Source organism: Azolla caroliniana, unplaced genomic scaffold (assembly GCF_043228905.1).
Source record: "Azolla caroliniana isolate FFs.n. ecotype wild unplaced genomic scaffold, voAzoCaro1.0.p SCAF_2, whole genome shotgun sequence".
Taxonomy (NCBI): Eukaryota; Viridiplantae; Streptophyta; class Polypodiopsida; order Salviniales; family Salviniaceae; genus Azolla; species Azolla caroliniana.
The window spans coordinates 10,080,528-10,095,656 of NW_028230437.1; the positions used below are offsets into that span (position 1 = coordinate 10,080,528).

The window sequence follows — 15,129 nt, forward strand, 5'->3', positions numbered from 1 at the left end:
ATCCAGCTCGCCAAGAACCCCGTTTTCCACGCCCGGACTAAGCACATTGAGGTGCACTACCATTTCGTCCGTGAGCGTGTTCTCTCTAGTGAAGTCGAACTTCAGTATGTTTCGACGGATCGGCAGACCGCCGACATCTTCACCAAGCCTCTTGGTCTGGACAAGTTGCGGAAATTCTCGGGTGCGCTTGGGTTGCGTCACCTCGACATGTCAAACTTGAGGGGGAGAGATGTCCCAAATGACCACAGAAGGGGGAGAGAAGACCGCAATGCCGAGTCGGATGACGAATTCGATTTCGGATCGGCTGAAGGAGCCGAGGGCGGACCCGCGGAAGATTCCGAAAGCAGACATAAGGGGAGTAGCCGAAAGGAAGAGCCGAAGTCAACCAAGCATGGGGGAGATGACGCCGTTAAGGGCGAGAAGACCGAAGACGAGTTGGAGACAACCAACTCGAACGAGAGCGAAAACCGATCGGAGGTAGTCGAGTCGGTTCGGATGTTTGATTCGGATACACTGAATCAACCGAGGGCCAAGCGGAAAAGAAGGCAGCAAGAGAAACGCCAACACCGCAACAACGAGGGAGTTGTGAAGGGCCGTGGGAGCAGACAAGACGATCGGAAGGGTCGAAGCACGCGGAGTCGAACAAGTCGAGGAGCGCGAGCGAGGCGTGGAGCCAGGAGGAACCGAAGCAGTGATCCAAAAGATCCCGAAGAGCCTCAAGTTGAGCTTGAGGGGGAGTGTTGAGAGACAAGCTCAACATCAGCCGGATCGGCTGAGCAAGCCAAGGACCAGATCGGTTGGGACCGATCGGTTAGGCCGGATCGGTTGGAAACCGGTACGCAGACCGGTGCGTAGGAAGGCCGGATTAGTGCCGAAACTCGGAGGCCATCAGAAAGATATTCCGCAAGGAATATATTTGGGAGTTAGTGTAGGGGCTCCTCAATGAGCATTGAAGTACTGTCAATCTGAAAAGGACTTGTATAAAAGTGTTCATTGAACACACACGATGTACAGATCGAGTATTATTTTTTAATTAAGTTCTTGTGTTTACTCTCTCTCTATCTCTCCCGTGCGTACTATGTAAACCTAAGCTTTCCATTAACCTTGCGTTTTCTGTTGTTCGGGTTCCTATATTCCTTCCGCACGCCATTCTTTTCAATAAGGTATTTTTACGTGTACCTCACAATTCTAAGACATTGTCTAAGAGTAAGTGCGCTAAGTTAGCCCCACGGTTTTGTGGACCTTTTACAGTCCTCACACGCATTGGGTCATCAGCCTATCGTCTCGCTCTTCCCGATTGTGTTGAAATTCATCCAGTTTTTCATGTGAGTCGTCTAAAAGAACTTCTAGGTTCTGGCGACAATACAGTTACAACTGAAACTTTGGTTACTTCTGAAGAATTATCTTCTAAACCACATGTACCAGATAGAATTCTCGATGTTAAAACAAAAAAATTATGTACTAAAGAAATCCGAGAATTTAAAATAAAATGGATGGATAAATCAATAAAAGATGCCAGATGGGAACGCGAAAATACTCTCAGAACTAACTTCCCTAACTTTCCATTGCAAGTGTGCAATGTTTTATAATATCCCATGGTGAGAATTTACCGTAGTATTCTATACACATGGATAAGTGTGAGGGTTAAACGAGAGGGTAAAGAAGGGGAGGATTACTTTTAATCCTCAGGATTGAGACAACCCATTAGGCCAAGTGTGAACTTGCATGGGGGCCTTGGGTATCGCTATAAATAAGAGGCCTAGCTACCCTCATTTCATCATCTTTTGACTACGTTGAGACTATGTTTCGTGGTGGTTCAACTGTTGTAGCGAGCGCGCCAGCACCATGTACGACTTGATGCCATTGCGGTGGTATGGGACGCCGATCGAGGCTCGAGTCTGTCTCAATCCCTTCGCTGGGGGGTGGTCGAGTGAATCGACACCCTTCTTTCTCTCTCTCCTTTCTATCTATCTATCTATCTATCTATCTTTTATCTTTATCCTTTGCTTACATTAGTTTATATCTCTAATATACATTGTCGTCCAGAACGTCTTCGATGACTTTGCATGTGCAAGCATACTACGGAGCCTCTCCATTATAGTCCAGTTCATTCTCTCGGCCAGACTGTTAAGCTCTAGCGTCTTCGGCATGATATACTCGAGCTGGATTCCCTACATTCGGCAGTATTCCTCAAACTGCCCTCGGTATTCACCGCCATTGCCAGTTTCTCTTTCAGTCGTCGCTTGGAACTCTTTGAGGACGGCTAACACCTAGTTCTTCTTCAGCACGGAAGCCCACAACTTTTGGCTACAATCGCCTATGAAGGTCACGAAATATTGTGAACCACCATGAGACTTTGTGTCCACGTAGCACCCGGTTGACGTTATCAAGCACACATCTCCAAAGCCTACGATTCAGCATGCTCCTTCATTTCCCATCTTTACAGATCCGAGATCTCTGGCTCTATAAGATGAAAAGCATTTCTGGTCGAGGGTTAGGTGGAATGACGCACCCGAATCAACCACCCATGTTGATTCATCGCTGACAAGTTCACTTCGTTCTGCTCGCTGATCAGCAACAGTTCCTCTTCACTTGTCGCGATTGCCAATGTGTTCTTGCTGTCTGAAATCTTCTTCGGTTGCACATCATCGGCTCCCCTTTTTTCCTTTCGAAAATGTCAGCAATTCTTTTGGAAGTGCCTCGGATTCCCACAATAGAAGCATGTGGGCCTTCCCCTCGGATTCGACCTCATCCTCGACTTATTTCAATTTTGGGGACTTCAATTTCAGCCTGTTCCTCGATTTGTATCACCTTCTGTGACTAAGGCCTTTGGGTCGGCGATGGACTCTTGGTCCTTCCGTCGAGCTTCCTCGTTTAGTAAGCTCAACTTCACCTGCTTTAGGGATAGATGCTTCCCTTCCGGTCCGGCATTGCCCAATGTGACAACGAGCGTCTCCCAATTGTCCAGAAGGGATCCCGACAACAATAGTGCTAATACCTCATCGGCAAGAGGTACTTCTAGAGAGGTGGTTTGATTCATCAGTCCTTGGAAGGCATTAATGTGCTCCGCCATGTTGGAGCTATGTTGATACTGGCGTCTCATGATTTTCCTGAAAATTGAGACTCTATTCACGGTTATTTTCGAACATTATGTCGATCTTCTTCCAGAGGACATTGGCACTCATCTCTTCATCAAAGTTGTTGTATAGACTCATGTCTATAAAACACCTTATATATGTAGCCAACTTCAAATGCATGACTTCCCAAGTCGATGCATCGATCTTGTCTGGCTTCGTCTTGCCATATTGCATTGGCAACCATAGGTCTTTGCACACGAGCATATCCTGCATCTTCGACTTCCACATTGAATAGTTGGAGCTGGTTAACTTGAACATTCCACCGAAATGTTTATCCATCACTCTGATACCACTAGTTGAGAATCGACTGGCCACAACCAGTTGCATGTTCGTATGCATGGGCAAAGAAACAAGCAAGATAATGCACAAACAAGGAAAACAAAAATAGATATAGAGACACAAATATTTACGTGAAAAAACTTGAAAAAGAAAAACCACAGGAGTCCTCGAACTCTAAACTTAATCACTATATGGTAGGAGGATTGTACAATAAGAAACTTGAAGGCAATGACCTTGAGTTCTTCTTCGTCAACAGACGACTACAGAGTTACGACTCTGTTCACTCTCTCCTACTAACACTCACACTTAGTTACAAAGGCAACAACCATATTGTAACTATTACTACAATGATCAACAACTATAACATAATGATTTCCCTAGATATATATATACTAATACAACATTTAGGGATATTTACAAATATGGCCCACTAAGGGCACATTTTGACCATTTACAATTAGATTTTCGATTTCGGTCTCTACCGAATTACCCATTGGTTCCATCCAATTCATCTCATACTCTTCCCATCCGGAGGGACATGTTTCCCAACATTGTGTATTCAATTTGAATACCTTGAGCCTTGTAGTATTCTTTGAACTACCCTTTATATTCGCCACCGTTGTCGGTTCAGACAACGGTCTTCAACTTTCAACCCGGCTCTCTTTTTGCCCCTGCCTGGAACTCCTTGAAGAATGACAGTACTTGGTCCTTCGACTTTAGTACGAAAGCCCACAACTTCCGACTCTAATTGTTAATGAGCATCACTGAGTACTGTCTACCTCGATGTGATGGAGCATCTATGTAGCACACATCTGGGTGTACCAGTTCCAGTGGCACTTCTCTTCTTCTTGGTGGTCTTGTGTGGAATGTTGCTCTATTCTGCTTTCCGATTAAGCAGTCGACGCACTTCTCCAAGCGCACTCGTTCACTTCTGGGAGAATTTCCTAGTCAGCCAGGATATGCATTCCCTTTTCACTCATGTAGCCTAGTCTCTTATGCCATAACTCTCCACTCGAGTCGGCTGTCACATTTGCTTCCGATTTGCACAATCGGTCATGCATCATATATAATGTGCCTTCTTTTTGTGCTCAGCCATAATCAGGTTTCCACGACAGAACTTCCACTTGCCGTTTCGAAAGCTACCACTGTAGCTAGCGGGGACATGTCGAACTTTCCTCAGATTCAGTCGACAAACTGTCGATGTCATCAGGCTTACACTTCCTATGTCGGCTATCTTGCACTCTCCGTTATCTCCCATCTTTACATAGCCATGATCCTTGGCTATGTAACTTGAGAAGCATTCTCTCAAGGGACTTATATGAAATGATGCACCAGAGTCGATCACCCATGTGCGCTCTTCACTTGCAAGATTTGTGTTTGCGTGTTCACAAATTAACAAGATCTCCTATGCAATTGTAGTTATGGCTGAAGTGCCCTTTTCATCAAGAATCTTCCTGGGTTCGACATCATTATAGACACCTTTGTCCTTCTTGAGGTGTTTGCAGTCCTTCTAGAAGTGTCTAGGCTTTCCACAATAGAAACATGTCAGTTTGCCTCTAGACTTGGACCTGGTTTGGGACTTGTCCCTTCTTTGTGAACTTCTTTGCCGGTTCCTTCCTCTGCCGGTATGTTGAGTCAGATTTGAATCCGATTGGGACAAGACACCCTTATCCTTCCTTCTTGTCTCCTCGTTCAAGATGCTTGTCTTTACTACTTGTAGAGATAAGTTCTCTTCTTGACAGGAGGTGTTGAGTGTCACCACTAGGTTCTCCCAGCTATCCGGCAAGGTACACAATAGAAGGATGGCCTGCATAGCATCATCAAGGGGAAACTTGGTTGCTGCAAGTTGGTTCACATACCCCATGAATGTGCTTACGTGCTTGACTATGCTCTCTTTGTCCCTGTATTTCAATCTCACAATCTTTCTCATCAAAGATATTTTGTTGAGGGCATTCTTCCTCTCATACAGGCTTGACAGCATCTGCCACATCTCGTAGGCATTTGTGTCATTCGCCACATGATGAAGGACACTTACATCTATGCATTGTCTGATAGTGGCCACAACCTTCCTATTAAGGAGGTTCCATTCAAACTCCAATACCCGCGTGGGTATTTCTTCTCTGTCGATGGGCTCATACGTGTCTTTGACTATCAGGAGATCCTCCATCTTTATCTTCCAGTTTGTATAGTTTTGGGAGTTCAGGATCATCATTCCTGAAAAGCCACTCACACCTCCTTCCATCTTTCACCTTGTGCTCTGATACCAGTTTGATGGGATTGGATCACAGATATGTGAGAAAGACCCTTAAGCATGTATTCAACAACCCTTTCCATGGCCGAGATCTCAATGGGAAGTGATCCTGTCTCAAGAAGGAGGAGGATGTAAGGCGTTTGTTTCTTAACTTGTAGACACTTTGTAAGAAAATGTTTTTGGACATTTTCAAACTCTTTCCAGAGAGAGAGAGAGAGAGAGTATAACTTAGTTGGTAAGGTTGTCCAATAGAGACAATAAGGTCATGGGTTTAACCCCCTACATTCCATCGTGGCATCTAGTGAGTTAAGTAGTAGAGAGGTGAGAAATTTGGGTCTTGAGCCCCGAGACGTGAGCTAGTAAGCTAAGAACTTACCAATGAAGTAAGTTAATTACTCTAAAACATAGAGCAAAACTAATTTTGTAAAATTATGTTTTAAGCAATGATGTGTTCAAGTGTAGAAACGTTGAATAGAGTCTTATTCGTCATGACATGTTTCGGAGAAGAAACTCGTTCACTAGTACCATGTATTTCTAGTAATGGTTGGGTCTACCAATGTCTAAAAACTCTATTTAACAATGTGTATTTCTAGTAGTGATGAGTAGTTTATGTGTTTCTAGTAGTGTTAGCAAATTTTATGCTCAGGACACGTGAGCAATATTCAAACCCTTGTCTCTTTTTTCCAAACCCAAAGGCGTTACCACTTACATAAACTTGTGCAACAATACTAAAAGAAATTATGTGGAGTTTATTCGCTATTAAGGGTGAACATTGTAGGTACTAATAACAAAGAGGCTAAACAAAAAACAAAGAGAGCTAATTAACAACAATTAGTGCTCATTTGTATTTCCACGTTTTTGGCGTAATATTATCGTCAACATTTCTAAAATTTTATGACATTGATCATATTTACAATTTAATAAAAAGAAAGAAAATTGACAAGTTAGCTAGAAAATGACATGAAGTTTTATTTAAGGGGTCCAATGTGTTTATGTTCTTCTAGGTTTTATTTAATGTTTAAATCATTTTTACTATAATCGATTAGATAACACATATTTTAATCAAAATAACCACTATCCCCATGAGTCACACTCTGGCGACAATGTCCCTCCATGACACTATAAATTATTCCCATCCATGTAAAACAATGTAAGTTTGGTACTTTCAATATATTTAGGGTTTTTTCATCAAATCATTTTACATGGAAACATTGTCAAAAAGGTGGTTTGTATGAATTGGTATCCTATACAACTTGCTTATTTCCCTCGAGACATTTCGAAGTAATTGTATTGAGTGAAATGTTGGTTTTCTTCTTAAGGAGGTTTAATACCCCAAAACTCCTTGCTTGGCATATGTATATCAATAGGAATGTCCTCATGACTATATTCTAAAGGAGTATTGTTCACTAGCGTTATATTGTTAAGCCTCCACATGCTCATAAACTAGTATACTAGTTTGCGTTTGTTTTCAAGATTATGTTATGCCTTGAAAACTAAGATGATGTCTAGGTTTAAACACGCATAACCTAATGAGCTACGCAAATTATGTTAGTGTGGCGTGATAATATCAAACAAACAGACAAAGGCGATGAGCAATGTACATCATGTGCCAAGAGTCTATACAATTAGTCAAGCACTTTCAAAACAAGCAGAAACTTGCATACTTTCTCCGCAACAAGTGCCACCCACACATCACACGTACACACTTAACATGGCATCCATTCGTTCTTTTGGCATTAAAGTTTGAATCAATGCCACTCTTATGACAAATTCTAAGCAACATGGATATTATATAAGGAAGATTTTCAAACATCACCTTGAGAGTTTGTAATGTTTACAATGGAGTCATGAGTCCAAGGATTTTGAATATGTTTTGGTTATGATTCATGAATATAATTACAAAAGTGGCAAAAATAATGATCACATGAGTCCAAGTCTCCAATATGTATTTGGCATTGCACAACGTGTATATATATATATAGTTTATGTATGAATTTTACACGTATGTGTGTATGTGTGTGTGTGTGTGTGTGTATTTATGTATGTTCTCAATTAAGGGCATGTATGTATGTATGTATGTATGTATGTATAGACGTATTAATTACGTATGTATGTATGTTCTCAACTAAGGGCTAAACCCATTGTAGTTAATTATATTGTTATTGATAGCTACCAATTCTTTAATATCATGATAATTAGAATCCGATGGCAATGTGTATAGTATCAATGAATCATCGTAGGTTATTAATGAAGAATTGTCATGAGGATTATGATCATTAATGAGCTGAAGATCAGGCAACTGATCATTGTTGAGATGCTCCGTACTGATATTCATCAATTGATCATAGTTATTGTTTATGTAGTTGATTAAGGATTGATCATCCATTGAGATATAGCTAGATACTGATGGCTGATGATCATTAGTTATTAATTGGGGATCAGCAGGTCCCAAGACGCCATCTATGAGGTGGGTCGATGATGATTGATTTGTATAATTATTGTCCGAAGAAGCCGACGATAGTATGATCGATTGATCATCATTATTGAGCAAGCTGAGTTGTGAATCATAGTTAACATCAGCAGTTAGTTTATCGTTAATCATATTGTAATTAGTACTCACTGAACCATAATCACCGGTGATTAAGAATGCCGATCCATCACAATGACGGTTAGTATTGTTAATTAGCAATGCAGGGTTACCATAACCACTTGTCTCCTGTGCATTGGTTGCCATCGATCTTGGATTTGTAATCATTTGATTATTACAGAAGTTGCCCTGTCTCATGCTATAATTGAGGTTAATGGGCTGATTAGAGTTGCACAGCCCCCAATTAGGGTTGTCCATCTCTCCGTCAAAGACTTTAAAGAGAGGATTAGGCATCCTTAATCGCATGTTGCTTACTATATTAGTGCTTTTTGGCTTGTGGCTTGTGCTCTCGATTAAATCCTCGTCGTCGCGTGACGAATGATTCAGGCTCATCATAGACGTGTCATTCGGACTAAGTGAGATTGGATAATTAATGATGGGCTCATGGGTTAGTGGATCTAAACCAGCTTGCTTAAGCTTCTTCTTAATACAAGAATTCCAGAAGTTCTTAATCTCATTGTCAGTTCTGCCTGGCAGATGTGAAGCAATTTGAGCCCACCTGAAAAAATAGAACCTAATCATGACTAGCCCTTTATTCATTCATAATCAACAAATATTCAGCGCTGGTCTTAATCCTATTTCATTAATCAAGTATTATTATAGACTAGGGCTCCAGAAGCCACATCATAAGCATTGTTATGTGGTCGATCTCTTGCTTCAGTCATAATTATTTGGTTGATTCTCCATAATCCTTATGTATATTTTGGTGATTAAATTATCAATGAAACATATATATTAAATGTTAAACCGCCGATTCTTAATGCCCACCTTACCTTCCTTAAGGAAACACTAATGAATCCCAGTGCCAGGATTATAAATAAGATCATTAAGCTCCTGAAGTCCGAGGCGTAATTAAGTACAAAGGGAGGGGATGAATGCCGAAACACACACACACATGGGATGGGGGCAGGATTTAAACGAGAGAAAAATGAAGAAGAGATGTGTAAGTAGTAAGTGGAAATGAATGGTTGATACCTGTTACCAAGGATCGCATGAAGCTCAATGATCCGATTTTCCTCCATGGAAGAGAACGTGCCCCTCTTCAGGTCCGGTCTCAAGTAATTAATCCATCGAAGCCGACAACTCTTACCACAGCGTTGTAATCCTGTTGTCATAATTATTAACTCAACCCATGTAAGGCCACTAATCCATGATCCATCCATACTTCTTAACAATAATAATAATCCCCCGCCTAGTGCGTACTTATAACAGAAGACTTTAAAATAGATGAGCATCATTAATTTAGAAGCCTTGATACTATAGTGCATATAATATGTCAAGTTCATGAGCACTAGGTGACTAGAAGGAATTATTGGACTAAAGAAGGTTAATTTAGAGTAGATATCGCAATTGGAGCATCATTAATTTAATTTAATTTAATTTAGATGACGGGGCATGCATCATTAATTGGCCCCAATTGCGAGATCAAGAAGATTAATTTAATTAATTAGCCACAAGCAATAAAGAGAGAGAAAAAAAAACAGAAAAACGCAGTTCTAGATCTTAATGGAGTGGTCTCTCAATGAAGGGGGGCTTATATAGAAGCTAGCTGCATTACTAAATAGCAAAGGTATTGGGAAAAGTAAGGATTAAAAGGCGGCTATTGTGCAATGATTTGATTCAGTCGTAAGGATGGATGGATCATGGGAGAAGTGAATGAAGAAGGCTGAATTAATAATTTAAGAGAAGAGGAGGGAGGAGATATGTATGTATAATGTATGTATGTATGTATGTATGTAAGGAAGGAAGGGATGAGAAGGGACCGGCGTGGGTGGGAACAGAGGTCCAGCAGCCATGGCCATGGCGGGTGATGTGGTCGATGAGCTTCTGGTCTTCTTCGGGAGACCACAGACCCTTCCTCATCTTCGTCGTCGTCGTCGTCGTCATCTGCTGGATCTTCTTCTTCATCATCATCACCTGCTCTTGCTGCTCCTGCTGCTTCTGCTCCTGCTCCTTCTGCTGATGCTCATGACCATCTTCATCATCATCATCATCATCTTCATCATCATTTAAAGCCTTCCTCCTCCTCATCATCATCATCTTATTACTACTATTCTTCTGATTATTCTTAATCTTAATCTTATTCTTATCCTTATTAATGGTGGCCATGCCCCTACACCCGCCGCCGCCGCCGCCGCCGCCGCTGCTGCTGCTGCGACCCATCGCCGAAAGCCCGAAAAAGCTACGATCCATACATATAAAACCCTTGCCATGTATGTATATATATATATATATATATAATCTATATACATACATACATACATACATACATACATACATTGTATATTCAAGCCCAAAAGAGCTCAAAACAACAAAAGCAAAAGCTAATAATAATAATAATAATAACAAGCGCAATCCTGCTCCTTTTTTTGTTGTTTAATTAATTAATTAACCTCTTTTCTTTTCTTTTCTTTTCTTTTCTTTTGTGTCTGTGTATGTGTGTGTGTATGTTGTTTGGAGGCTTTTCTCCCTTCTCTGCTCCTCCCTCTGTCTGTCTCTCTATGTAATGTAGTGTATTGTATGGTAAGTAAGGGCATAGTACGTAATATTCCGGTTCGTTAGCACAAACATTCGTTTTTATACGTTTTCAAACGAATGCATCATATGTTATTAAAACATTCTTGCGTTGTTTTTCTTTTTACACTTCTTACCTTAACTTTCTTACCCTAAAAGAAGTTTACCTTATAATAAATAAGGAGTGCAAAAAATATGGTATTTACCATACTTCGAGGGTGTTTTTTATACTCGAATGATTAAAATATTCGCGAATGAGAATACACGAATGGTACGTATGCTTCATACTATGGGTAAGGGTATGTATCCGAAAATGTATTTCTGGTTTCGTCTTTTAATTAATTCTTGAGTTCCGTTTTCCCTGCGCTGCCATTCATTCATCCTCTCTCTATTTTTATTTTCTTTTATTTTTACTTTCAATGAATGGGTAAATATCCCATTTTGTTGTAAACAAATTGTCTCATGGGCCAATTTTGGCCTTAGAAGACCTTAATATATCTTTCTTTCTCTCTCTCTCTCTCTCTCTCTCTCTTAAATTTGATATCTCTACATAACATACATTACATAAATACGTACATACATACATTTTTTATTTTTTACCAAAAAACCACTACTTCGCATTAGTTAGCAAAACATACATAATTTTTAGTTGCATATCTCTTAAATATCATTTCCATTTCTTTTATTTCAATTTTTTGGGTTTTGAGTTTTTTATTTTTTATTTTTTATTTTTTTGGGGGGGGGGGGGGGGGGACCAAATTCACAAGAACACAACATATGTAGTAAGTACATCATCTTGCTGAAAAGCTACGTGTGTGTGTGTGTCAGTTTGTGACAAAAACCAAACCAAGAACAACTTCACTCTCATAATTGATGTTTTCCTTTCTATTACACTCTAATAATTGAACATCTCTACACACACACACACACTCCCAACTCATTTGCACATACATGCCTTTACCCTCACACCTATCCTGCCCCACCCCCATTGTTAGCACCCTCCCACGAATTCGTTGTCGTATTATTGTCTCTCTCGTGCTTCACCAACCACACGTCGGTTGCCTCTCTCCCATGCATTCCTTTCCTCCCCTCCCATCTTCGTGCTTCAACACCTAGTCATTCAAGCTTGATGTCTTAAATTGTATGTGCCTATGGTGGAGACCATCGAACACTGCATAGCTACATAGTGGATGGGTCGTTATCCTTCACCCTTTTTTCGTGTATTTCATTATTGGAATTGTAGCATTGCGCATTTCACGGGTCGCTTGAAAACTTATTTCATTGAGAAGATGGAACACTCCACGGTAAGTAGCCTGTATTATTTCTCATTAATACTCGGCTACATGAGTCAACTAGGGAGAGAAACAAACAAACCCTAGCTTAACTTGGGACAAGAAGATTGTGTAACATTGACATAAGCACACACATGATGCAAGCTTTCGTTTAAGTTGGGTGCTTAGGGTTTCTAACACCAACAAAGAGTCTTCAACATGAACCACACAAGAATATTTCCATTTGAAATATATTGTTGTGATGGGTGTCATTTTTTGGGATTAAAAACAAATGAAATGATGAGAGCGGGTTGCTTAGAATGAATGGAAAGAAAATGATAATAATTTGGTGTCAACGTGGCAACACTCTGATGATGTCTTTAGATTCGGGGCTACGTAGAAAAACTTGAATCGGCGAATGCCGGTCACGTCCTCTGATCTTTATTTGTTTTTGTTTTCTTCGTTTTTAGTAAAACAAAAAAATGAAACCCTTTTCCCTCTCATTCTCATTGAATTTTGGTAATAACACCATACAAATTCCCATGATGCCATTTTATCTCTCTTCTCGATGTGTGCACAAGGCATCATGCTCCACACATCATCGTATCATTTCAATGTTATGGAACATCACCAAATATATCTCTTTCTTCTCAGGTTTATCTATTCCAACATGACAATCCAAAAAAGCCTTTGACGATATGGATATATCGATATGTTAAGCCGAATTTTGATTAACCCATACACCGAGTTTTAATGTCACTATTCTTTTCGCTACTTGCCTAGATGGCATTAAAAAATGTAGCGGTTGCTATTCTGCTCTCTTTTGGACAACTTTATTAATTTCTCTCTCTCTCTCTAGAAATTTTACTTTGACGTAAAGCTAGTATACCGTCATCGTATTTTGCTACGATTTCTTGCTAACAGATCTGTTTACGCTTTGTTTTTATTATTATAGAACATCTCATAATCATGTAGAAGTATCCCCACCCTCAATTTCAAAGCTTAAAGTAGAATCTCAAATGATGCGATACTCCTCTAATTTTAGACATCATAGAGTGCCCCACCCCCCCTCTCTATCCACAAAATTATGCATTGTTTTGAAGGTCAACAACACATAATAGCTTAAAACCTTCTTGTGCCTCAGCACTTAAACATAGTTTTGAGTGTATATTGACAATTCAACACATTTTGTGAGACTCCCAATGCATGATAGGGTGATTGATGTGATCTTATGTGTTTCATCCCTTAAAAATATGAAATAAATGCAGTAATTGATATTCCATCATATCAGAGTCAATTGGAAATTGTAAGTAGAGGCACACATTAAGGCTGTTTACAACTTGAAAAGTTTAAATCCATTGATATATGATTGAAGTTGTTAATTTTAACTAGCATAGACATAGCTAGAGCCTAAGACACATCAAGCAATACCCACATGCGTATAACCCTGGGAATTAAAGTGCATATGAAATAAAAAAAGATTAATGCTTACTAAAAAGGTTGAAGGAAAGGAATCCACAAATAACAAGTACATATTAATGTGTTCGCAACAAACTAACAATGATTTTTGGCACGTCTATCCATGCACTATCTTATTATCCATACGATTAAGACCAAGTGTGCTTGATGGATGATTATAGCACTACGCATTAATTATACTATGTGAGCAATGTGTTAGTTACATTTTTGGATGCACATAAATTGACATTGACACCATAGAAGTTGACCTTGTGACTTCGGAATAGATTATTAACTCTTATCAATGTAACCTAACAATATTTTGGGGTTCATTTTTGGAAGAGCCCTATAGGATGAGAAGCAACCAATCACTCAAATGGACTAAGACCATGTTGATACGAGAGGCCACATTCTGCACTTGGCTATATCATGTAAGGAGGTGTACATTTGGGCTATTTATAGCAAAAGTTGAAACTTGGACGCATAACTACAAAAATCAATTGGGAACCCAACCACAAACATGTATGCATATGATTAGGAGATTTTTTGTGTAAATATTTCTGCAATGATGATTCCATATGTGGGACAATTATTCAGATAGTGATGAGTCTACATGGGTCACATACAATATTTGGCCTTGTTCTTATCCTAACCTTGGATAAAACAACATAAGGTGTTTGAATGATATTTCCCAACTCCCTATCTCAATTCTAGAGAATGACTAATCTTGATCTCTATATTCTCATATGAATTTGATATAGTTAAGGTTCTCAAATTAGACTCATCGTTCATCGTGGAAAGTTTTTAGCTCAACGGGTTCACTATATGTACACACTCGTAACATAATAGTTTGTGGCTTATTTGAAACCCACTCTTAACTTTTGTAGTTTTTCAAGGAATTGAACCTACCAATATTGATCAATATCTAAATACCTCCATTATACGACACTATTTTGCATCTAAAGAAGTTATCAAAACAAGTACGTGAAGCAACGGTGAAGCCTCCATTGCTTCCATACGACTTAGATTGCGCTCACACGATGTGAGACAAAGTGTTGGACACAAGTGATGAGAGTATATGACTATGCACTTTGCCCTAAAAAAATTCGGCAATCGAAGTATCACACTTTGATAAAATGCTCTGTCTTTGATCACATCCAACTATGCTTTCCACACTCTGGATTATAGTCTCAATAAGAAGAAGATCTTACCGATTGAGCCACATAGATCTAAAACGATTGGATTTTGGTGTCATTCAGAAAACCTTACCAATAGCGCAACATCTATCAAGAAAAATTGGATTTTGATCTCAATTAGAGAACCTTACCAACTCAGCTACATCCACCTAGGATCTCTCACTCTTCATATATAAAAAAACTGATAACTTTCTCCCTCACTCAAGGCATGTGAAAACCGAGTTTTGATTTTAGAGAGTGAGTAATTAGAGGTGTGATTAGAGAGAGAGGGGTGAAGTATGTGAAATGTAAAAAGAGGACACAAATTTAATTAATCATGGCAAATTATCATTAAACTACTTTGCTTACAAACTCTCTTTTTATTATCAATGGATAG

General features: G+C 39.6%; 1 protein-coding gene across 1 annotated transcript; it reads right to left on the reverse strand.

Annotated features, from left to right (window-relative positions):
* Positions 1-7,445: 7,445 nt before the first annotated feature.
* On the reverse strand, positions 7,446-10,223 carry LOC147867339 (uncharacterized). Its single transcript, XM_087315128.1, has 3 exons — positions 10,078-10,223; positions 9,290-9,419; positions 7,446-8,813 (listed from the first exon to the last, which is right to left on the reverse strand). The coding sequence occupies exons 1-3, from the start codon at positions 10,220-10,222 to the stop codon at positions 7,793-7,795; spliced, it is 1,296 nt and encodes a 431-aa protein (XP_087171254.1). The 5' UTR covers position 10,223; the 3' UTR covers positions 7,446-7,792.
* Between the last annotated feature and the right edge of the window lie 4,906 nt (positions 10,224-15,129).